The sequence below is a fragment of the Vulpes lagopus genome, chromosome 1, assembly GCF_018345385.1.
Source record: "Vulpes lagopus strain Blue_001 chromosome 1, ASM1834538v1, whole genome shotgun sequence".
In the NCBI taxonomy this organism is placed as follows: domain Eukaryota; kingdom Metazoa; phylum Chordata; class Mammalia; order Carnivora; family Canidae; genus Vulpes; species Vulpes lagopus.
In genome coordinates, this window is record NC_054824.1 from 106,563,091 (window position 1) to 106,588,977 (window position 25,887).

The window sequence follows — 25,887 nt, forward strand, 5'->3', positions numbered from 1 at the left end:
TGTTGAACGGTTTTTATTGATTTTAGGGGGGATCTATTTCCTGGATCTGAATGCCCGTTTCCCTTCCCAGATTAGGAAAGTTTTCAGCTATGATTTGTTCAAATACATATTCTGGCCCTCTGGCCCTTTCGGCGCCCTCAGGAACCCCAATTAAACGTAGGTTCTTCTTCCTCAGGTTGTCGTTTATTTCCCTTAATCTATCTTCATGGTCTTTTAATTGTTTGTCTCTTTTTTCCTCAGTTTCCCTCTCTGCCATCAACTTGTATTCTATGTCACTCACTCGTTCTTCCACCTCATTAACCCTCCTTGTTAGGACTTCTAGTTTGGATTGCATCTCATTCAATTGATTTTTAATTTCTGCCCGATTAGATCTAAATTCTGCAGTCATGAAGTCTCTTGAGTCCTTTATGCTTTTTTCTAGAGCCACCAGTAGCTGTATAATAGTGCTTCTGAATTGGCTTTCTGACACTGAATTGTAATCCAGATTTTGTAACTCTGTGGGAGAGAGGACTGTTTCTGACTCTTTCTTTTGAGGTGAGGTTTTCCTTCTAGTCATTTTGCTCAGTGCAGAGTGGCCAAAAGCAAGTTGTATTGGGAAAAGGAGAAAAAGAGAGGAGAGAAAGAAGGAAAGAAAAGAGAAAAAGAAAAAAGAAAAAAGGAAGAAAAAAAAGAGAAGAAAAAGAGAAAGAAAAAGAAAGAAAGGAAAAAAAAGGGTGGGGGAAGCAAACCAAAATCAAAAAGAAAAGAAAAACACACACACAAAAAAAAAAAAAAAACACGGGGGGAGTATCTTCTGATTCTGTATACTTTAAGTCCCTTGACTTCCCCTGGATCTTGTCCGTCTAGCTGGTCTTCTGGGGGAGGGGCCTGCTGTGCTGATTTTCAGGTGTTAGCACTTGGGGGAGCTGCTCTGCCCCCTGCCTGGTGCAGGGCTCAGTGGGGGGTGTTCACCCCGTGAGGCCCCAGGAGGAACAAACCCAGTGGCGGCGGCAGCTCTGGGGCCCTGGAGTCAGCTCCCGCAGTAGCTCCAGGGCTCTCTGTCTGCAAGGCCTGGAGGCTCCGGGGAGGGGCCACTGATCTGCTCAGCTCGGGGCAGGAGCGTCCTTGCTGTCCTGGGCCCTCCCGGCCTCTGCCTGTCCCAGGGGGAGGCCGGATCCTGGGCTGTGTCCGGTGCCCTGTGTTCCCGGCCTGCGCGGATCCGGCCTGCGCTGTTGGATTCGCGCTCCCGCCCTGCAGCCCCCTCCGCGGAGCCGCCGCCCGAGCCCCTCTGAGCTGCTCCCGGGTCCAGCCGTGCTCACTGCAGCCCTTAGGGAGCTCGGCGCACTCTCCCCAGGGCGCAGGTGTCTGTTAGTGTCCCCAGGAGCCCGAGGGCATCCCCGCCCTCCTGGGTCCTGCTCTAACTCCCTGCGGGGCGCCTTTCTGCTTGGGAAGGTTGGTGCAGCTCCTGCTTCTCCGGGATGGAGCTTTCCTGTCCTGGGGACACTCGCCCCGGCCTCAGCCCGGCTCCTCGCGGAGCCCCTCCCCCTTGGATGCCTTTTGTTTCTTTATTTCTTTTTCCCCGTCTTCCTACCTTGATAGAAGTGCGAACTCTTCTCACTGTAGCATTCCAGCTGGTCTCTCTTTAAATCTCAGGCCGAATTAGTAGATTTTCTGGATGATTTGAAGGTTATCTAGGTAATTGGTGGGGACAGGTGACTTGGGGACCCTACTCTTCTGCCATCTTGCCCCAGCTTCCAGGAATCAATTTTCAAACTAAAAAGCTACTGTGAACTTAACAGAGAATGATCTATTTTCTATTAAGTCTTGGCATATGGAAACACTATTACCTTTAATTCACCTTAAATAGTGCACTGATTCAACCAGAAACCTACAAGAGATATTTCCCTCACAGCACCTAGGTGGGTGCTGACCTGCTTTGGCTGCCCACACTGCTGAAGCTGTGTGTGGAGGAGGGCTTAGGTCTCCACACGCAGGGCTCCAGAAAGGCCCCTTCCCAAAAGTTCAGCCCTTCACTATCAACCTGGGTCCCTCCCATTCCTTCACTCTCCTCCATCAACTGCTCAGGGCTTTTCACATTCTTCAGCTACCTGCTCACGGTTAGCACCAAAAGTTTTCAACGTTCAAATTTTCTACAGTAAAAAAAAAAAAGAAAAAAAATTCCTACAGTACAACATTGAAGCCAATATCATTAGTTTATGGGTCGAATAAATATGCATTTCCTAGCATTTTATTACATTTCAGAAACCCTATGGACAAAGCATATCTCATAAATAAGATTCTTAATTGGTTCCATTCCTACCCAAATATTTTGAGAATGGATTTTTAGAGAAAAAAGTTCTAAAAATATTTCTTTTACAGCTTAATAGAGAACTCTAAATATAAACTGTTAGTCCTTCTAAAGTTTAAATCTCTGGGATGCCCGGGTGGCTCAGTGGTTGAGCATCTGCCTTCGGCTCAGGTCATGATCCCGGGGTCCTGGGATTAAGTCCCACATGGGGCGCCCTACATGCAGCCTGCTTCTCCCTCTGCCTGTGACTCTGCCTCTCTCCGTGTCTCTCATGAATAAATAAAATCTTTAAAAATAAATAGAATAAAATTCAAATCTCTGCCCCACCAAACAACACAATTTGTCCATCCCTTATCTCTAATCTCCCACAACCCCTCTAATCAAACCAATGCACTTGTGATTCTTCAGATAAGTTATTTATACCCAAAAGTTCCAGACCTGGCTCCTCTCTGGCTCTTCAATGACCAAGGCACTGTTAATCACTCCAGCTCCAAGCAACTGTAGCACCTAGCAACCATTCCTCCTCCTGGGCTATCTTTCTATGTATCTGTTCATCTCTAAGCTCTTCAGAAGTCACACCTTTCTTTGTCCAGGACCTAGGATGTTAGAGACAATGGTATATTCCCAATATTCATTTTTGAAAATGAACCTAATGAAAGAGAATTTACTTTACTGTGAAGGGATAATGCGAGGACTGATGAGATATAAAGCTGACTGTCCCTAAACTATATGGTCCCAGACCCCTCAGCATTTATAACTACCAACTCCTTAAATATTGTCAGATGTTCATTCTCAGTGTTTGTTTCTACAGCCCCTTTCTACTTTAACTATATATAAGACAACTAGTTTTTATAATACAATATACCAACTGCAAAGGGCTTTGAGCCACTACATTTGCAATGGAATGTGTCATATAGACCAGATGATGACAGACAAAATGCATTAAGTACACTGAACAAGTTGTGCCCCTATTCTCTTACTCATTCAACAGATATTTGTTGAGAGTCTACTATGTTCCAGGCTAGCCCAAATACTACGGATGACAGCAGTGAACAAAACAAACACAGGCACAAGAACAGTCCTTGTTTTCATGGAGCTTGCCTTCTAATGTTATTTGAGAAACACAAGCAAGAGAAATAACAGATAATATGGAAAGCAGTGGTAAATGTAAAAACAAAGGTGTGAGAATGAGAGGGGTGTTATGTTAGGGTGGACCTTCTAAGAAGCAGACCTCCTCTGAGCAGAAGGAAGCGTGAAAGTCAGGACATGAGCCATGCAGACATCTGAAGGGAGATATTCAAGGCAGAGAAGAAGAAGAGAGGGCAAAGGCCTTAGATCCTGGAGTGGGTTGGTATGTTCCAGATTAGCAGGGACACCTGTGTCCTCTGTACTAGAGAGGTAGACAAAGTCACACTGCACAAATAGACACATCCAGAAAAAGGCAGTGAAGGCAATCAATTAAGAATATCTCAGCCTGGGATCCCTGGGTGGTACAGCAGTTTAGCGCCTGCCTTTGGCCCAGGGCGCGATCCTGGAGACCCGGGATCAAATCCCACGTCGGGCTCCCAGTGCATGGAGCCTGATTCTCCATCTGCCTATGTCTCTGCCTCTCTCTCTCTCTGTGACTATCATAAATAAATAAAAATTTTTAAAAAAAAGAAAAAAAAAGAATATCTCAGCCTTATCAACACATAACTTATTAAAAAAAAAAAAAAAGATAAACATTCTGAGAACACCCAGGTGGCTCAGGTGGTTGGGCATCCAACTCTTGGTTTCATCTCAAATGGTGATCTCAGGGTTGTGAGATGAAGCCCCATGTCAGGCTCAGTGCAGAGTCTGGTTGAGATTTTCTCTCCCTCTCCCTCTCCCATTCATATTCATTCATTCATTCATTCATTCTCTCTCTCTCTCCCCTCCCCCCCCAAAAAAATAAAGAAAAACATTCTTATTAAACTATAACTAAAAAAAAAAAAAAACTATAACTAAAAAATCCGCAAATGAGGGCCAGGCTGAGAACTAAATGATTGAGTTCACAGGTTGATAAGAAGAACATATAAATGGATCTCAGAGGCTGTATGTTGGCCTGGGGCCAGTGGAATGGCTCGTTCCGAGCAGACCTCACAAGGACTTGTCTGGAGCAGTGGCACCAGAAAAAGGGCTAGGATCTAAGGCTAACAGAAGCATCATCACATGAAGGTAAGAGTGACAGCTTTCATAAAAACAACACCAAAAACACTTTATGTGTTTTTAAAGACAAGAAATCCAATTCAAGTTTTCAAAATAATTTCTACTTCATAATAAGATAGCATCACGAGCAAAGCTACTAGTGGGCCCATCCAACGTGACAGCTCTACTGCTGGGTCCCCACCACTGGGCTGAGTCACCCAGGTCTCACTCAACCCCCCAACCGTAACACTGTGAGAACTGATCCACTGTTGCAAATTCTAAGTGTTGCACTTTGAACTCTGGCATGCCAAACCATGTTCTTCATATTGCACTAGTAGTGTCTTGAGAAAAATACCTTCATCTTAAACTTTATTCCTTCCCATGCACTTCCCTGAGGTCAAGGTATATAACAAAGACAGGCTTTTACTTTTGGCAGACTTATTTCAGTTCTAGTGGGATCAGCCCAATATACACTGAAAAACATCATCATGAGCCTGTGAATGACTTCATCTTTATTTCAAATATATAAATGCTGAGAGGTATGAAATTAAGAAAGGATGTCTGGAAGATGTACATTTTAATCAGACTTTGAAGTATCTCAGAATTATTATTTTATCAAAACACCCAACCTGTCTGAGAAGCCGTATCAACTAACTACTTAAAAGTCAAGCTCGGGGATCCCTGGGTGGCGCAGCGGTTTGGCGCCTGCCTTTGGCCCAGGGCGCGATCCTGGAGACCCGGGATCGAATCCCACGTCGGGCTCCTAGTGCATGGAGCCTGCTTCTCCCTCTGCCTGTGTCTCTGCCTCTCCCTCTCTCTCTCTCTTTGACTATCATAAATAAATAAAAATTTAAAAAAAAAAATTAAAAAAAAAAAAAAAGTCAAGCTCTATTACAAGTGAATTCCTACAACTTCTGGGAGTTTATCTAAACTACTGCAGTTCACCATTTTCTATTTAATAATAAAGAATCACTTAAAACAGTTTATAGATCTCTAAATATCTATCTGTGTTCTTGGTAATCACTTGCTTTCAATATTAATAGAATGATTTCACAGTCTCATAAGAAATGTTTAAGTGAGTTTTGACTACCCCTCAATGGCCACTAACACCAAACTCCTCTCGCTGCACACCTGCCAACGTTAAATATGACAATTCTACAGTGAGACTGGTGATGGTGAGGTATGAGAGCATCCCTACTTTTCAAGTCAATATTCCCCCTTAAGTCAGAAGCTGACCCACAAACCTGCACTATGGTTATAGTAGATGAAACACTTAAGTAGTAGTTTGGTTTCACTTGGAAACTGTTACCAAGACAAACCTTCTTGTAGGATGGAGTTCCAAGAACATTAAATCATAAGAAATTGTTTCAGCAGCTGGTTAAAGCTGAGTGTACATAATACAAGACATCTGGTTGTCTGTGCATTTTCAGTTCATTTAAAAAGTATAAACACATTAAAACACTGAAATGTTTGATATATTACAACACTGTTTGCTTGCTCCTCAAGAGTGTTCAAGTGACTGGTCTATTCATTGTATTCAAGCCTTATTTACCAGCTAACAAGATTCACTACTTCTATTCCCCTTAACTTCACCAAGACATTTTATTAACAAAGGAGGCAGAAAAAAAGCAATGTACTCACTAAGGCTATACACTAAATCGCTAGTATTTAGTAATAACATAAACATAATAGAGATGGAACTATTTTTAAAATTAAGAACACATGAAGTATTGCACATACAATGACAAGTAAATAGTAAAGAATCTATATGTGTTCCCCTTCCTACATTTGGCCACATGTAACAGAAACCTGACCACGGTGGCTTAACCAAAATAAGTGTTTATTTTTTTCACTTAAGAAGAAATCCAAAGATACGCCATCTTGGGCTGGGTAATGGTTCCCCGGTATCATTAATAGTCCCTGCTCCTGAGACACTATTCCCTGCATGTGGCACTCATTATCATAGTTTCAAGATGGCCCCAGCACTGCCTCCACATCCCAGGAAGAAAGAGAAGGGCAACAAGCAAAAAAACTGGAGGTACAAGCTCTGCAACCTCATGACTTCTGCTTACATTGCATTGGCCCAAACCATGTCGTGGGGCCACATCTAGTTCCTGAGGTGCCTGAAAACTAAGCTGGGCACACACTGGCCCCCAGACAACACTGGAGATGTTGAAGCACCTGAGTGCCTCAGCTGGTTTAAGCGTCTGCCTTCAGCTCAGGTCATGATCAAAGGGTCCTGGGATCGAGCCTCATGTTGGGGGGGGGGGGGGGGGGGAGGTGTCCCCTGCTCAGCGCTTCTCCTTCTCAGAGGGAGTTTCTAAATCTAGACTATAGTCCCAGATGCCGCACTTATGCACAGCATAGGCCAGGAGCCTGTTTTCTCATGAATACCTGGTCCTTCCTTTTTGGGCCACAGGCAAATAGCACGCATGCAGTGATATCCTCGTGTTAACTTAGGTTCTGTAACGGTCAATTTTAAGCTCTTCTTCTTGATTCAAAAAAAGAATTCCTTTAGGGGTGCCTCACTGGCTTGGTCAGTAGAGCATGTGACTCTTGATCTCGGGATTATTAAATGTGACCCCACATTGGGTGTAGGTTACTTAAAAATGCAATCTTTTAAAATAATAATAAGTCCTTTAAAATATGCATTCTCACTGAAGTGATATCACCCCCAAGAGAGTGGAAATTGATTCTTCAGGGACGAAAACCTTCATAGATATTATAATGTTCTGTGTCCCTCCAAAGGGCCACAAAGTACACAAAGAAACATAGGTGTTATCTGAGGCATTCAAATTTGATTAGTGGGGAGAAGCAATTACAAACATGTCTAAAAAGGCTCCAGAGAGACAATTAAAAAAAAAAGTTAAGAGTAACATCTTTAAAAGGAACATTTTATACCATATAGGAACTGCATTCAGCTGGAATGACAGAAATCCAGTTACAGGAAACAAACAGGATATGTTTTTCTCACATGATAAGTCTGGCAAGGGAGCACTGGGGTGGCGAATGAAAGTGGGGTGAAAGTGGCGAGGCGGCACTCACTGGCAATTAATGACTTTGGTTCAGCAGCTCAATGATATCAAAGCAGAATTTTCCGTGGGTCTCTGGGCTCACAGTGCCAAGAAAGACACACAACTCACACTATCTTGTCCACATTCCAGACAGCAGGAAAGAAGGCTGTCAAGAACAGAAAGATACACCGCCTTTCTTGAGAAGGTTTACCCACAAGTTTTACTGGAGGATGTTCCCCTACATCTCAGGGACCACACCTAATTTGAAAAAAGGCTGGAAAGGGAAATCTAATCTCTCCAAAAGAGGTCAGAAATCAGGAAGGAATGGGACACCTGGGTGGCTCAGTGGTTTAGCGGCTGCCTTTGGCCCAGGGTGTCAACCCAGAGTCCCAGGATCAAGTCCCATATCAGGCTCCCTGCATGGAGCCTGCTTCTCCCTCTGCCTGTATCTCTGCCTCTCTCTCTCTCTCTCTCTCTCTCTCTCATGAATAAATAAAATCTTAAAAAAAAAAAAAAAGGAAATCAGGAAAGAAGGAAGTAGAGAATCCTGGGTGGTTAATGAGTTGCCTCCACCACATATTAAAGGATTAGATTCTCTTTCACCCTGTTTACAGAGATCTGTAAGATATCACTATGGAGATTAATTCTGTGGCTATCATTTGTTCAATATTCCTAAAGAGTTTGATTAATATCCCCTTATAGGGATCCCTGGGTGGCGCAGCGGTTTGGCGCCTGCCTTTGGCCCAGGGCGCGATCCTGGAGACCCGGGATCGAATCCCACGTCGGGCTCCCGGTGCATGGAGCCTGCTTCTCCCTCTGCCTGTGTCTCTGCCTCTCTCTCTGTCTCTCTGTGACTATCATAAATAAATAAAAATTAAAAAAAAAAAATATCCCCTTATAAAATTCTTGTTCTGATAACACATAGTCAGAGTATAAATATTATTAGGCCAAAGATACAGAATGACTCCATGGATGGACACAGAGATATACACATAAAAACACTACACCAGGAGCCACAAATCCTTCGACGTGATCAATTACCATACTCAATATACAAAGAAGATAAATCCTGGCTTGGCCAGAACTTACAGGAGCGGAATATCAGTGATTAACTGCATCAAACAACAGAGCAATTCTTCCAAAAGATCTTCAGAGTCAGAACCTGGTAAAACACATTAAGAATTTTTTAACAAAATATGAAATATAATAGAGCTTTTTAGAATTAGAAGCTCAGTCTTCATTCCTAATGAGAATAACAAGTTATTATTACACAAACTCAGACACTAATGTTGACCTCAAATAAAATCCAAACCAAGGAATTTTGAACATTAGCTATTACATAACTTTTAATGTGTCAAAGTCTTTTATGGTTCTTGTAGGCCAGAAGTTTTCAAATCTCTTCTATACTGTGTTTTTTCAAATGAAATTTTATAATGAAGTGAAATATATAAAATAGACCCCAAAAATCAAGTTGTTCTTGCTGCTTTATTTGAATCAATAGAACACCTGTACCTCTTTCCCTCAGCAAATACCCTATCAAATGCTGGGTCTCCCTGATGGGCCTCAAAGCACCTTTTCTGAACTTGTAGGGCCCTACAGATCACAGCCTGAAACCCACTAAGAGGGTTTCCACGTCTTTGCAAATAAAGAGCCAGAGGTAAAATGGCTTTTCCCAAATCACAGACTAAGTGTAATGGCAGGATGAAAATTACCATGCTAGTGGAAATGCTCCCCTATCCCAAACTGCTCTAAGTGACTGTCTAATTTCCAAAGCCAACCAACAGCTTGTGTGACTAACGGCTCTAGACACTACTAACGCCAATTCCTTCATAAAATTCACTCTCCCCTCAGGTTCTCCAAAACCTTGTCTCCAATCTACTCGTTCTGCTCATTCCCAGGATCTGCCTCCCCAGAATTGCTTTCAACTGTTGGTGCTTTCCCTAGAATTCCACCATTGCCTTTCTCCTCTTCCCACTCCCTATGTCCTTCATCAATCACTACTGGTGATTCCTACAGCGACAGTTTTCCTCTTGGCCTTTCCACTGAACTCCTTATCTTTCTATCCAATTGCCTACTAGCCATCTCCATGTAGATGCATCACTAGCACCACAAACTCCATGTGTTCAAAACAGAACCCATCTTTGCCACTTATTGCCTCTTTCTGCTTCCTTTACTGCATCAAGAATCCAGGGCCAGGGGGGATCCCTGGGTGGCTCAGCGATTTAGTGCCTGCCTTTGGCCCAGGGTGTGATCCTGGAGTCCCAGGATCAAGGCCCACATCGGGATCCCTGCATGGAGCCTGCTTCTCCCTCTGCCTGTGTCTCTGCCTCTCTCTCTCTCTCTCTCTCTCTCTCTCTGTCTTTCATGAAAAAATAAATAAAATCTTAAAAAAAAAAAAAAAAAAGAATCCAGGGTCCAAGCCCCAACTACTCTCTCCTATGCTTTTTTAACCAAGCCCTGCGTCCACTCGATTGCATAGCCTACTTCTCTGATGTTCCCACTTTTCCACACTCTCCGTCAGGCTTCTGTTATTTCATCATGTCAGTTCAGTTAAGCTTACTAAATTATAACTCATTCCTGAACTTCTTTCAGCCTTCCTAACTAGTATTCCTACCTCCAATCGTACTCCTCTCCAACCCAAACTCCAGACCACTGCCAAATGAAGCTAACTAAACTCCCTCCTTTCCTCTCCTGGCTTACAGCTTTGCAATCACTTTAAGCTGAAAACTAGTTATCAGAAAAAACTAGGTACCAAAAAAAAAAAAAAAATTTCAGCATGCTAGACGCTCCAAGACACAGGCCCAATACCCCGTTCTACCATGATCTCCCTCATCACTCACAATTTCTATTCCAACAGTCCTGGGCAACCTGCTACATGCCATCTCATGACTCCTCAGTGACATTCCCTCTGCCGAGAATGCCCTCCAAAACAAAAACCTGACTTTTTAAAAAGCTAATGTTTATCCACCTAATTATCCTCAGTATTCCTCTCCTCCATAAAACCCAACTCTCTTGCCTCACTCTGAATAAAAATAATCATCTATAAACATCTTGCCTTGTAGATGTCTTTCACTGTTTACCTTGGTTACATTATACCATAATTTCAGTCTATACGTAGGCAGGCCTCTATGAGACTCTATATTTCTTTTTTTAAAGTAGGCTTGCCCAGTGTGGAGCCCAACGCGGGGCTTGAACTCATGACCCTGAGATCAAGACCTGAGTTGAGATCAAGAGTCGGATGCTGGGCAGCCCAGGTGGCTCAGCAGTTTAGTGCCGCCTTCAGCTCAGGGCGTGATCCTGGAGACCCGGGATCGAGTCCCACGTTGGCCTCCCTGCATGGAGCCTACTTCTCCCTCTGCCTGTGTCTCTGCCTCTCTATCTCTCTCTCTCATGAATAAATAAAATCTTTATTAAAAAAAAAAAAAAAAAGAGTCGGATGCTAACCCAGGTGCCCCTGAACTCTGTCCTCCTTGAGGATGATGACTGACAAAGAGCTTAACACTAACACATAACCTACACTCAAAACAGGTTTGCCAAACCAAACCGAGGATCTAGTACGAATCTAGTGGTTATTTCCGAAGCATCAAAGCACTTGAAATTTCAAAGTTTAGCAATTCTTTTTTCCTACACCACAGTATCACCTGGTATTCAGAAATTATGAAGAAATTCCTTCCTGCCTTGCCATAGCCAGAACTGGCACAGTAACCCTCTGGGAGTTGAGTGCAGTGCTTGAAGAGAATACTGAATCACACTGAAAATGCCCATCAATGCTACAAAGAAAACATGGCAAGAACCAACTTCATTAGCTATATTAAATCTCACTCTAGAAGTGCCAGGCTTAGCTCAAACCATGAAGAAAGTAAAACTTAGAAATAAGTAACACTGGTCTCTGAGTCTGCACAATAAAAAGTCTATAATAACTAAAATCCTTCTCATTGCCAAAGCCATCCAACATAACCCAAGTGAGTCAATAACCTACTCCAAGCTGATCTGTTGGCATATAATATATACCTCATACAAGCTTGCTGAAATGTCACCCCTTGGCTCATCCCAGAGAATGCAGTGACCCAGACCCAAGTAAGGACATTTAAAAACATTCCTTGATTCCCTAAAGAAAATTCCAGACCATATCAGCAAGCCACTTTAAGGTATACCCCTTTCCAGCCAAGAAGTCAGAAGATTTTTAATTAAGTGAGGGAACAAATGCTAAGGAACCACAGATGGTGGGGATCCCTGGGTGGCGCAGTGGTTTGGTGCCTGCCTTTGGCCCAGGGCGCGATCTTGGAGACCCGGGATCGAATCCCACGTCGGGCTCCCGGTGCATGGAGCCTGCTTCTCCCTCTGGCTGTGTCTCTGCTTCTCTCTCTGTGTGTGACTATCATAAATAAATAAAGAAAAAATATATATATTAAAAAAAAAAAAAAAAAGGAACCACAGATGGCTGGATTTTTTTCTAAGGGGATGTAAACACATCTCACCCTCAAATCTTAGCGCAGTGAAGAAGATTCTGGATTCTATTCCATGTGACATCTAAATCATGACTTGCACCAAGATTACAGCTTAAGTCAATTAAGGAGTATGTCCACAACTTTGTTATCAACTTAATGAAAATGATAAATACATTTCATGTAAGTGAAATGTGCTATTTCAAGGCCAAAAAAAATTTTTTTAAAGATTTTTATTTATTAATTCATGAGAGACAGAGAGAGAGAGAGAGAGAGAGAGAGAGAGGCAGAGACACAGGCAGAGGAAGAAGCAGGCTCCATGCAGGGAGCCTGATGTGGGACTCAATCCCGGGTCTCCAGGATCAGGCCCTGGGCTAAAGGCAGTGCTAAACCACTGAGCCACCCGGGCTGCGCTCAAGGCCAAAATTCTAACAAATGACAAAAATAAGCAATTTCTAGTTGAAATCTCAGACAACTTCTATTTACTAAAACAAAACATCCTTACTATAAGAATACCATATTCTTATTTCTGGGACTAATCTAGAAGCAAGTAGTGTGTATCAATCAAAGAGTGACAAGATTTGATTGCTCACCAGGTCTGACATTAAGCAAGTCATTCATACTGCATTCTTTTCCAAGCAATGTTTGTATCATTCAGCTTTCATTTGAGGCCAAATATCTTCTTTAGTGCCAATAAAAACAAGTAAACATAAACTCACCTGCCAAAAATTATACTAACACTCATGCATTTCTCACAGGAAAGAGAATCTGAAAAGTCCTTGTAATCTTTGGGTCAGTGACACAGTAAACTGAAGATCTTTGAGCAAAGGACTTTGAAGATATTCAGTATGTTTATTACGAAGTTTTAAACTCAGAGTTTTTCTCTCTTAAAGAGGTTTTTTTTAAGGTGTTATTTACTTATGAGAGAGAGAGAGAGACGCAGAGACACACACAGAGGGAGAAGCAGGCTCCCTGTGGGAAGCCCGATGCGGGACTCGATCCCAGGACTCCAGGATCACGCCCTGAGCCCAAGGCAGATGCTCAAGACACTGAGCCACCCAGACGTCCCACTTAAAGAGTTTTAAATTGCCTCTTATAGCTCCAAACATGCTCATATTTTCAATGTTAGCTTCTCTGAGATAATATTCATAGCTAACATTTACTGAGTACTCTTCCCTTTGAGAGGCACTGTTGCCAAGCATTTCACTCTTTATGTCATATTAATCCTGACAATAACTCTTAAGGAGTAGGTATGATCATCACCATCATATTACAGATAAAGAAATCAAGGCTCAAAGAGGTCAGTTTACTTACAGTAAGTGGCACAAACTAGATCTGAATCCAAATCCAGACTCATTAAAGAGACAAAAACCAAGGCATCCCGCCCGAGTGGCTCAGCGGTTTAGCGCCACCTTCAGGCGAGGGCATGATCCTGGAGACTAGGGATCGAGTCACACATCGGGATCCAGTCTCACATCGGGCTTCCTGCATGGAGCTTGCTTCTCCCTCTGCCTGTGTCTCTGCCTCTCTCTCTCTGTCTCTCTCAGGAATAAATAAATAAAATCTTAAAAAAAAAAAATGAATCTCCCCCCAAAATATATTTTTAAAAAAACCCTCAAACTATTTTTAAAAACTCATTTCTATACAAAGTCGAAAAAATCCAGTCAGTCAACGCATGTTTCACTGAAGACTCTAAACACAAGCCTCTGGTAAATGAATACTATAAACCATCTGAGGGAAGACATAAAAAATACTCCATATTAGTTTACACATCCAGGTGACATGTTATGCATTCATCAACACCTACTGCAAGTCTTGGATTTAAATATCCAATTTAGAAATAACCTCGAAGCAATTAATAAATATAAACTGTTATTACGCGTATTATGTACAACGAGGTCACTGAAATCTCACCCCTCTATCTGGGGTTCCCCTGCTTTAAAGCCCTGAGCCCACCTCTCTGGTCCCTGTGAGCGACACCAGGGGAAGCAGATGAAAGACCAGATGATATACACGGTCCCTTACAACTCCAGTCATCTACACAACGAAACAGCCGTCCAGCACCCATTGACACCATGCGCTAAAACACCACATTCTCCCTAGGGAGGGAACCAGAGTAGAACAAGACACCGTTATCATCCAATACCTTCCTTCCACTAGAGTAGGAAGGGAAGGGGAGGGAAGGAAAAAAGAATGATGAAAAAAGCACTCACTCAAGGAAGAGGGAAAAAATAGCATTGGTGGAAAACAAAGCAGCCAGAAAAAAGAAACATATGGGTCATTTAAATCAGGTAATATGGAAATATTACAACACAGAGAGCTCATTGTTTACTTTTCACGCACAAAGTCAAGCTGTTGGTTTCTGAATGCTGCTCCACCGTGCCAAACACAAGTACTAAAAACATAATCAAGTAACAACTGAGCTGTATTCCAAAAACAGGTTCCCCTAGGGCCTAAAAAGTTCAGAGAAAAAATGACTTCCTTAACATGAAAGACACATAGGCTCAATTGTATTTACTATAAATTTATATTCGGAAACCATGGTAGAGATGTAATTAGCAGTTCAATTGTGAAACTAGTATTGGAATTATTCTACAGTATTAAAAATCATTTAAACTTCTAAGGAGCAAAACCGAATATGCATCTATAAAATAATCATAAATTAAGGAAAAGCAGATGGACTCTTTCCTAAAATGAAAATTGATCTACATTTTAATGCATTACAATATAAGACTGTGTCTCACATATTCCAATAAAATCACAGTAATTCTGGCTGTCTGCTATTAAGAAATGTTTCTAATTAGTCAAATGGAAATGTTTAATTATACTCAAGGACAATACAGTCTAGACAATACACTCTTCCAGGTTTTACTATAAAATATGCCATTTTTATTTCTAAGTTGAGCACAGTATAAAAACTGTTGATAACAGAAAGGGATAGAAAGCAATTCCATGGTTTGTTTTGCATTACTCAATTAATGAAATTAAACTTACAGTTTTAAACTAAGACAAAAATAAACAAAACAGAAATCTACCAATTTCAGGTTTACCTCTTGAGCTATACAGTCTGGCCCAGGCCCTAAGGGTTAGTTCCAGCAAAGATAAGAGAGCAGTGAAACTGCTGCTGCCTTGGGAGCCAAAGCACCTCAGCCATCTGAAAAAATTCAAAACTAGTTTCAAAGGAGGGAGATTTATCTCTACTGCATTTAGTTAAATGAATACATCATAGATTTTGAAGGTACTTCCAAAGAGTTTCAGCCAGAGGACAATGAAGAGGAAAGTAGTTATTATTAGAGAGGTATGATTATGGATTTTTTTGGATTATTTTTTAAATTTCCATAAATATTCCATCTTCTATCATTTTTTTCTCCTTTGGATCTCTCAGAAGTTGGAAGTTTTTTTCAACTGTTCAGGATCCTTGGTTCTCCATTTACTTGCCAGAAGGAGGCCAAGGCTAATAGAAGCTGTGCGCCCACAGGCGCAGCCTGCCAAGTGATGGCTCCCAGTGGGCAGGTAAGAGCGGTTTTATCGAGAGACACCTGAACATTAGCATCTCTGCATCTTTTTCCTGGTTTTGGTTCATTTTCTCCAGAACAGTATACATTAACCTTCTGCAGGGAAGGGGACATAGTGGGTGCAGCTCCAGTGCCAAGTCCAGATGCCTTACTCCTCTGTTCATAGACTTTGCTCCTCGCCCTGTTCTCAGTACCCCCACCCCTCCACTGTGCCCCAGAGTTCCCGCAGGAAGACCCTCTTCTAGTATTAAACCAGGGAAGGGGTGGTTTTCTGACCACGCACGGTGGAGGAGAGGAGCTGAGCGTCCAGCTGCTTCCTTCAATCACTCCTCCTGGGTGTCTGCCTTCAGAGACACCTAGTACTTCCCAACCTAAGCCTTTTGAGGGTTCTATGGCAAGAACTGGCTGTTTCCTGGAGTTCTGTGACCCTGAAGGCCCTTGGCCTTCAGCTTTCACTGATAAGTTCATCATTACTCAATTTTCCAATTTGCGAAATGTTATTAACATTGTGTTCCCCTTTCCTCCTCTTAGTAACAAATTGATGACTTTGTAAGTCTCTTTACTGATATTTTATTGGGGTTTCAGAAGAAAGCACAGATAAACATATGGGTTCAATCCACCATGCTTGAGAGCAATTCCCACAAAATAAACAATTTTTTTAAATCAATTTATATGAAATTATTTTATGCTGAGGAAACATGGTGAAACAACCATTTTACCTGGACATGACAAGCCTCAAGTCTCTTTTCTGCCCTCCACAGAGCTGTGATAACTGGCTACATGTGCCCAGCTCCAGGCAGATGACCTGGATCTTCCAAGGCCTCAGTGCCACACATACCACTGCTGGCACAGGTGGGAGGCTCCTCCAAAGCAAATTGACACTCCCTCTCTGTGCTCTGGATCCTAGCGCCCCCCACTTCCCTGAGCTTTCCATCCAGCTCCCCACCCCCTTTTTTTGGCTTCTGTCATCAGTCTCAATCTCCAAAGGCTTCTTCCATCATTTAAAAAAAAAAGTAAAAATATTTGTAAAGAAACTATAATTGCCTTCCACTGGCAACAGTTATTCGTGGAGTAGTTACTCCAAAGAGGCCTCTAGTAGAAAATAACTAGTTCTTGGCTAAAGTACACTTTTAGTGCATTGATGAGCTTCCAGAAAGTAAAGGAAATCTCCAGGGACCCTTGCACCACAACCAAAAAGAACCAGAGGCAAACAAACTGTGGCTTGAATCTAGAGTAAAACACTGAGCAGTAAACAAACTCTAAGGGTAGGGTAACCCTACCGATGAATGCCAATTCCAAGCCACAAAGCCTAGCCACCAGCTTGCCACTCACAAGCTGAACCTGAGCTGTCACATTAAGCCAAGAACCTCTGAAGGAGGCTAAATGGCCTCAGGTGGTGCAGTCTAGATCCCTCTAGTAACCAATGCAAATCCCTCCCTTATTTGGGGCATCAGATTAAGACTGAACAAGCAAAAACTCACAATCAACATTATCAAATACAAAAACCACCATTAGTGCTTTGCTGAAATGAACTACAAATTCACACCTCTACAGACTTAAAATACTGGATTTATGAAATAGAAAAATATAAAATAGGTATCAGTGATTACCTTGGGGGTAACAAGCAATGTCATCAAGATAGAGGACCCTATTCACTCTGAAGGCAAAGGGAAAACACAGACAAGTTTGTAGTACTTGAGAGTTTTGCCTAGGGCTAGCTTTTATCCCCTTTGACCACTCTCAGAGGCATGCAATAGTGGGAAGAATTACAAAATGATACAAATTCCCTCTAGCAAGCAATCTACTACTACATAGCCTGCGGAGAAAAGTTCACAAAATTTCTATTACAAACAGGGAAGTGTAGGGGGAGTCATATGACCCTCATAAAGGAGGCTTCACGAAAAGTGCCAGCAACAACCATCTCATCACAGCAGAATGACAGTGAATCAGAAACAAAAAAAATCCTCAAATCCCTCAGCTGACTTTGCTCAACTGTTTGAAGACGGTCCTCTGCTTTCAATTCAACCTCCAAACAACCTGTACTGCTATTCTCTATCCCTGCATCTGATGCAGAGATACACATTCTAGCTGACAAACAATGTTTTTAGGTATTGCACAATGAACTCTTTTTTGTTTTTTACCATTTAACTATCTGTGCATTTTATTACTTCTATAAATTGTAAAAAGACATTAAAATAAAATGTAAAAAGAACTCACACTAGTGATAAGTAGAAATCTCAAACTAGCAACAAGACTGAAAGATGAAAATGAAAATTATGTATGCCAAAAATGGGAAGCCTTTAACCTTAAAAGGATATTTACTACTTAAAACTGGTGGATCAACAGTAGACTCAACTGTAAATGAAAGAATAAAATGAAAGACTGTATATAAAATTCTGAATTGCTAACTCTATATAAAAAAAAGGACAATCTGTCAGTACATGGACAGATTACCAATATTAGACCTCACCGGTGGTTCTTTTGGTAAGACAACCATCTTGATCATGTGGCCCATGGCTGGAAAAGTGTCATTTTTACACTGCCCTCACTTTAAGTTCTATAGGATGTAAAACAAAACTGTGCTTCTCAAGCTTGGATAAGAGTGGAGAGCGCAGGTACAAAGAGGGTCCTTCTGGGCCTCAAAATAAATACAGTCTATCTCACTCAATGGTACGTAATGACAAAGAATTTTATGTTAACACAGTATTATTGCATTTATTTTAAAGTACAATACAGGCATAACAGTTTGACATAAAGCAAAACAAAGTGTTGGGTTTGGAGGTTCCTGGCTGGCTTAGCTTTTAGGCACCATGAGGTAAACATGTTCTATTCTTACTACTAGACCTTCTGTGGAAAGGTTTTCAACTCCCTGATGAGGGCTGTTTTGGCACTTTCGGTACCAAAAAAACAAAGCCTAGCATTAACAAAATTAACACATGCTAGAAACAATTCTGATTAAAAGCTCCATTTAAACATCAGTATATTTTTAATAAACAGATTATCACAACAGTAAATTGAAGACATTTATTTTGTCAAACTCAAAATCGACGTATAAAGCTCTAGGTAGACAAAAAGCCTAATGAGAGAGATGTGCTTTGAAAAATGAACCCAGGAACCTTAGCAACAATGTCTTTGCCCTCAAAGTTAGCCATATTCCCCGTATTTCATTAAGAATCTCATTCTGCCCTTCTACTTTCTAGGTTGTAAGTTTTAATTTTACAAAATGAAACACACCATCTTGAAAACTACAGACCCTCCTAACTACTGGCCAAAAAACAAAAAAAAAAAACAAAAAAAACAAAACAACAACAAATCCTTGGCAATATCAGGAGATAATGGTAACCTTTCCCTTTGTCTTTAGAAAAAGACCACATATTTCAGTATCATAAAATTGTCCTTAACTGTTATTTCTGATCAAGTAGTCCCAAAGATCCAGAGACTGTTGTGTTCTTTGAAAGTAATCTTTAACATTTATAAAATCTGTAATTCTGATTGGTTGTCTCCCTTAATGTGTCACCCAGGTAAAGATACTGAAGTTGACATCTCTGTTTTCTGAAAGGTATATTTGTGGTTTTTAATTTTATTTTACATATGCACAGAAGTTGAAAGTAAATAAAAGCTTCAATCCTACTGGCTTCCTTGTTTAAAAAGAAAAAGAAAAAAAAGAAATTGAGAGTCTTGGCCATCTGAAATTAATATAGGAGAAAAAACAGTGACAGAGCCAGGTCATTTCAAAAATGAAAATGATGAAAAGAAAAACAGAATTTTCAAAATTATACTTTTATTCCTCAAATTTTATCCTTCTATGTCACTCATGCTATCCCTAGAACATCTTCAAATGTAACACTTACTGTAACTGCCAGGAGATTTTTCTTCATAAGTAAAATGAAGTTGCAGTTCCTCCTCTGACATCTCACAGATGAACACTTTCAGCAAACAGCAAATAATAAACAAAGCATTGTGTGTCTGCCAAATGAAGATGTGGCTAGAAAGAAAATACCAAAATTACACAGAATCAGTATTTAATTTGGAGCACAGGCACTATCAAGTTCATGATTTCTCAGGCATTTTGCCCATTCTGTTTTATAATATAAAGACAATGTCCATATTTTTTCATGTCTCGTGATTTATTACACTATTCCAGTCTACTTCATATTTCATTCTGCGTATTTTACTTCATGAGTTAACCCAATAAAAACATTTTCCTTAGGCATGACTGCTCTTTGTTCTTAACTTCATACATGTCCCACACAGGCAGTTCAAAGAAAAGTGAAAAAAATTTTAAAAAGCATAGTAACATAAAGAGAATATATGCAAACATACAACCAAAATTTTAAGCAGGACACTGCCAGCAGCCCAGTACAATTTGTATTAAGTAACCATGAAACTCAACAAGAAAAATTTTAACTGGCTTCAATACAATTTGTTTGGAAGCAGGACAATGAATAATTCTTTAAGAGACTGACATCCAAAACTGGTTTTAAAAAATGCTTGAGTGCATAAAAGATTAACCTTCCAATGTATCAAATATAAAATTATAATATCTATGTTAGCTATACTGAAATTAAAATAAAAATAAAATTATATATCTAATCAATTTTCATTCATCTACTAGGAAAGGGAGAAAGAAAGATATGGAATGAACTACTACTCAACTTGGTATGAGCAACAGTGATAATGGGGAGGAAACTACCTTTTTTTTTTTTAATAATAATTACATCACTATGAACCTTAAGGAATATATTTCTGAATATTGTCTAAAATGCTGAAATCAAACAGATTCCAGAATTCATAATCTCACCACAATGACTTGGACAGTAAATTATAACTTTTTAATAATGAGAATTCCTTTTTAGCTTTCAAAAGACCACAATCTATTTCTACCAAAAAATGAAAAATACTCATATTGCTAAACATAAAGAGAACATGATTTAATCATCCAACTTACTTCTGACATTCTGCTGAAAGTTTTAGTTCTTTGGTTCTAGAAAGGAAGACTTTAATTAGTGCACCAAGGTTTCCTGTTCGAGGGTTGTTTATAACTGCAAGAGAAGGTAAAATTTTAAAAAGTTAAAATTAAAAACTGAAATCAAAGTGAACATATTAGAACATTATAAAACCTTCACAAACAAACCTTACTGTCAATTTCACATCTAATTAGGGAAATAATGAGAGAAATTGCTGCTTGGTCTTAATTCTGAACAAAAAATGATTTGCAAACTGAAAATGATAGACACAATAGGCGAAAATAGCCAATTCAACTCAGAATTCAAAACTACAAAGAAAAAAGATAGCTAATATTTATTCAATTAATACACACACATATACTTCTCTTTAGTAAAGCAAATGTTGGGATGCCTAGGTGGCTCAGTTGGTTAAGTGTCTGACTCTTGATCTCAACTCGGGTCTTTTTTTTTTTTTTTAAGATTTTATTTATTCATGAGAGACAGAGAGAGAGAGAGAGAGGCACAGAAACACAGGCAGAGGGAGAAGCAGGCTCCATACAGGAAGCCCAATGTGGGATTCAATCCTGGAACTCTGGGATCATGCCCTGAGCCAAAGGCAGACGCTCAACCACTGAGCCACCCAGGCATCCCTTTTTATTTTTTATTTTTTAAAGATTTTACTTATTTATTCATGAGAGATATACAGAGAGAGGCAGAGACATAGCCAGAGGGAGAATCAACTCGGGTCTTGATCTCAGGGTCAAGAGTTCAAGCCCCATGTTGGGCTCCATACTGAGTGTGGAACCTACTTTTAAAAAAAGGAAGGGAGGGAGGAAGGGAAGGAAATATTTTTTTAAAAATGATCTCCAATATATAGATACAATAAATTACAATGGTAAAACTTTGTTCAGATAATCATAAATCATTCTAATGAAAAATAAACAGATATAAAGCAATATGGTCAAGGAGAAGCTATTTGATCAGATAAAATTTTCATGAATTTGTTTAAAAAAATTTTAAGTTTACATTTGGCCATTTCAGCAAATCCAGCCAGACAAATGAACAGGTACTGTGAGGAGAATGAGAAGATCAGCCTGGGTGGCTCAGCGGTTGAACGTCTGCCTCTGGCTTAGGGTGTGATCCCTAAATTCCGGGATTGAGTCTCACATCAGGCTCCCCCTGCAGGGAGCCTGTTTCTCCCTCTGCCTGTGTCTCTGCCTCTCTCTCTCTCTCTGTGTGTCTCTCATGAATAAATACAATCTTTAAAAAAAAAAGAGAGAAAAATAAAATAAAATTTAAAAAGAGAGAGAGAGAGAGAGAATGAGAAGATCTGATTTCTAGATCCAAGTCTATAATTAACAGAATATTAAAACTCAGACCAACCTAATTTTCTTCTCCAATGTCAGTTTTCTCATCAAAAGAAACAACAAGGGGATCCCTGGGTGGCGCAGCGGTTTGGCGCCTGCCTTTGGCCCAGGGCGCGATCCTGGAGACCCAGGATCGAATCCCACATCGGGCTCCCGGTGCATGGAGCCTGCTTCTCCCTCTGCCTGTGTCTCTGCCTCTCTCTCTCTCTGTGACTATCATAAATAAATAAAAATTAAAAAAAAAAAAAAAAAAGAAACAACAGGTTAACAGACACTGACTAATTTATACAATAAGTGCTTTATACACATCTCACTTAATCCTCAAACCAACTCTGGGATAAATACCAACATCACCTCCATCTCACAGATCCTCCTGTCTACAATTGTTACTGCTCAAGGATACATCCTTGTTTACTGGTTCCAATCCTTGGTTCCAAAATGCTGTCCTATACCAACTCCTATTACCAAGGAATCAGACACAATGGCAATAAAAGTCCTGTCTGCAAAGCAAACGAGGTATGTGATGGTTAATTTTATGTGCAGGCTGACTGGGCCACAAGACGCCCTGATATCTAGTTAAACATTATTTCTGGGTGTGCATGTGAAGGTGTTTCTGCACTTTAATTTTCAACTGAGCAAAGCAGATTGGCCTCTCCAAAGTGGGTGGGCCTCATCTAACACATGAAAGGTCTGAACAGAACAAAAGTCAGTGGAAAGTTGAATCCTCTTCGCTTTATTTATCTCTGCCTGTTGAGCTAATATGCTGGTCTTCTGCCCTTGGACAGGGACTTACAACACTGGCTCTCATGTTCCCAGGTCTTTGGACTTGGACTGAAATGCAGACCATTAGCTTTACTAGGTCTCTGGATAACCCTGACACATCACAGAAACACAAAAATGAAGAATCCATCAGAGCTAGAGACTATTATGCTAAGCAAAATAAGTGAGATAAAGACCATATGATTTCACTCATATGTGGAATTTAAGAAAACAAATGAGCAAAGGAAATAAAAGAGACAGTGACAGAGAGAGAGAAAGAGAGAAACCAAGAAACAGACTCTCAACTATAGAGAACAAACTGATGGTCACCAGAGGGGAGATGGGTGGGGGGGTGGAGGAAATACGGGATAAAGATTAAGGAGCATACTTGTGATGAGTACTGGGTGTGGTATGGAAGTGTTGGATCACTATGCTGTACACCTGAAACTAATATTACACTGTATGTTAGCTAACTGGAATTTAAATAAAAACTTAAAAAAGAAAACTCATCAGAAGGAAGAGACCCATTAGTCAGAACCTTTCATTTTACTAAGAAAAAGAGACCCAGAAAGGTTAAGTACTGAGCCCAAAATCAACAATGTTAGTGACAAATGCTAAGTCTTTCTGCTTTACAAATGGTTTTCAAATTGAGATTCCAGTTCTGAATATTTGTTTCTCTTTTAAAATCTCTTTAACTGTTTCGAAAAACGGAAATATAAACACTCAAACACATTGGCCTATGCTACCAGAAAAATTCATTTTTATGCAGACCTGAGGTTTATGCTTTTGCTATCTCTATGCATATATCTGAACTTCTTGAAAATGTGTCAGAGATTTGGAAAAACGTACAAACTCCTCATTATATTTTAAATATTTTAAAACCCAGAAACGTGCATACATACTTTTAAAAAATCATACATGGGAACAAGTACACCATTACAGAATACCTGCTTTGTGCTGGGTACCTGTCAAATTAACTCAGGTCTAGCAGCTAAGTAGGTGTGCTTGTCACAGCTTGAGTCAATGCAAGTTACCATGTAACTTTCTCACAGTGATGTAACATTATAGCACCTTGTTATTCAACTGCGGTTCAAGGATGAGTGGCAAGAGCATTACTTGGGACCCTGCTAGATGTGCAGAACCCCAGTTCCACCACTCTGAACCTATTGAAGTTAACAACGCTTCTCAAAGTTTAATGTGCCTCTAAATCACAAAGCAGTTAAAAATAAAAAAGATTTTATTTATTTATTTGACAGAGAAAGAGAGAGAACGCATACAAGCATAAGCAGGGGAGGGGGAGAAGGAGAAACAGGCTCCCTGCTGAGCAGAGAGCCTGACATGGGGTTCAGTCCCAGGACCCAGAGCGGAAAGCAGACACTTAACTGACTGAGCAGCCCCAAGGCAGTCTTATTAAATTCTGATCTTGCTTGTGTCAAGTGGGACCTGAGATTCTGCAACAGTCTCTCCCAGGCGATGCCTCTTACTCCTGGACAGAGAATCCTACCTACGAGTAGCAAGGGGCATCATGTGCTCTAAGGGCAGGTTTCGTCCAGCTTTTATCATTAAGAATAGGTTTATAATTAGATATTAACTCTTCTCCGTTTCACTTTGAAACAAGTATTCCCTACTTCTCTTTCAAGCTTTGGGTTTTACTGAAAGAAAGCCTAATATTACAGGATAAATTGTTTTTTTAAAAAAGTTATTGTTTGCCAGTGTGTAAATTATTATTATTGAGCTACTGTAAATCAAAACAAAATATTGAAACAGGGATCCCTGGGTGGCACAGCGGTTTAGCTCCTGCCTTTGGCCCAGGACACGATCCTGGAGATTCGGGATCGAATCCCACGTCGGGCTCCCGGTGCATGGAGCCTGCTTCTCCCTCTGCCTGTGTCTCTGCCTCTCTCTCTCTCTCTCTCTCTCTCTCTCTCTCTCTTTCTGTGACTATCATAAATAAATAAAATTTAAAAAAAAACAAAATATTGAAACAATGAGCTGAGGATGATATGACTACAAACATAATTCAGAATCCCAACTTCACAATCTTGTGTTCATTCAACAGCTTCTTTATTACTGAATGACTATAAGTAACTGTTTGAATTTATAAATGATTAGCTTCAAAAAAAAAATTCCCCATGTTGTTGGAAAGAGCAATCAGCTACTAGACTAATGTAATTAAAGCTTCATACATCTTTTTTGTTCATTCATTCAGCATGTGTTCATTGAGCTATTTATATGTACCCAGCACTGTTTTGGGTACTAAGGGGATACTGAGAGTACCTGGTCTTAATGGAGCTGACATTCTAACATAATTAAGTTTTCACAGGTATCTTACATAAGATGCAGAAGGGAAAATAAATTACTAAGACAAAGTACACTCCCTGATGTTTAAACACCACAACACAAAGGTAGACACACGACATCCCAAAACACCGGGATGGAATTTAACAGGATCAAAGTTAATTGGCAAAAATCAAATCTTATGGGGGTACCTGGGTGGCCCAATTGTTGAACATCTAAGTCTTGATTTCAGCTCAGGTCATTATCATGAGTTCAAGCCTCGCATGGAGCTCTGGGCTCGGCAGGGAATCTGCTTGGGATTCTCTCCCTCACTCTCTGCCCCTATCCCCTTGTGTGTGCGTGCTCTCTAATAAATAAAGAAATAAATACATAAATCTTTAAAAAAAAGAAATATAAAATATTATGTTGAAGTTGAATAAGCTTCCGAAGACAGAACAGGAATGGAACAGCTGACAGGAAGGCAGAGAAGCATAATGGAACTAGACTACAGAATCTGACTAGGTTCGAATTCCAGCTCCATCACTGACTAGCTGTGACACCCAGCAACTTACTTGACCTCTCCATGCCTCAGTGTCCTCAACTGTAAAATTCAAATAAAAATGGTACTTAAATTAAAAATTAACTCTTTTGACACTAGAACTTGAACTTGTAGCAATCTGTTAAGTTGCTTTTATGTAACAAAGGGGCTTCCTTATCTCTACAGGAGTTCCAGCAAAGTCTAAATAACACTCAGATAAGGGTATTTAAAAAGAATTTCCATCTGGGTGAGAGGGTGGACTTGCTTCCAGCCCTGAAACAACCTTTCACAATATTTCACTAATATGCCCATGCTTCCCCAAATCCAATACCAAATACACAGAAAATACAGAGAACAGAGGATGCAATTAACAAAATTTACATTGTGGGAAACTCTACTACCCACTTTCTTCCAGAGGTAGAGAGGAGAAAAAGAGAGAAACCAATACCAAATACACAGAAAATACAGAGAACAGAGGATGCAATTAACAAAATTTACATTGTGGGAAACTCTACTACCCACTTTCTTCCATAGGTAGAGAGGAGAAAAAGAGAGAAACCACTGCAGGAAGAA

General features: G+C 40.4%; 1 protein-coding gene across 4 annotated transcripts in view; it reads right to left on the reverse strand.

The window, feature by feature from the left end:
- The window catches only part of DYM (dymeclin), a 348,746-nt gene that overhangs the window by 262,886 nt on the left and 59,973 nt on the right, over nt 1–25,887 (reverse strand). For all 4 annotated transcript variants that reach the window (XM_041746593.1, XM_041746584.1, XM_041746566.1 and 1 more), the window contains 3 exons: nt 20,376–20,469; nt 19,279–19,412; nt 8,557–8,629 (listed from right to left, as the gene is read on the reverse strand). In XM_041746593.1, the coding sequence (XP_041602527.1) occupies nt 8,557–8,629; nt 19,279–19,412; nt 20,376–20,469 (301 nt within the window). The remainder of the gene's footprint in view (nt 1–8,556; nt 8,630–19,278; nt 19,413–20,375; nt 20,470–25,887) is intronic.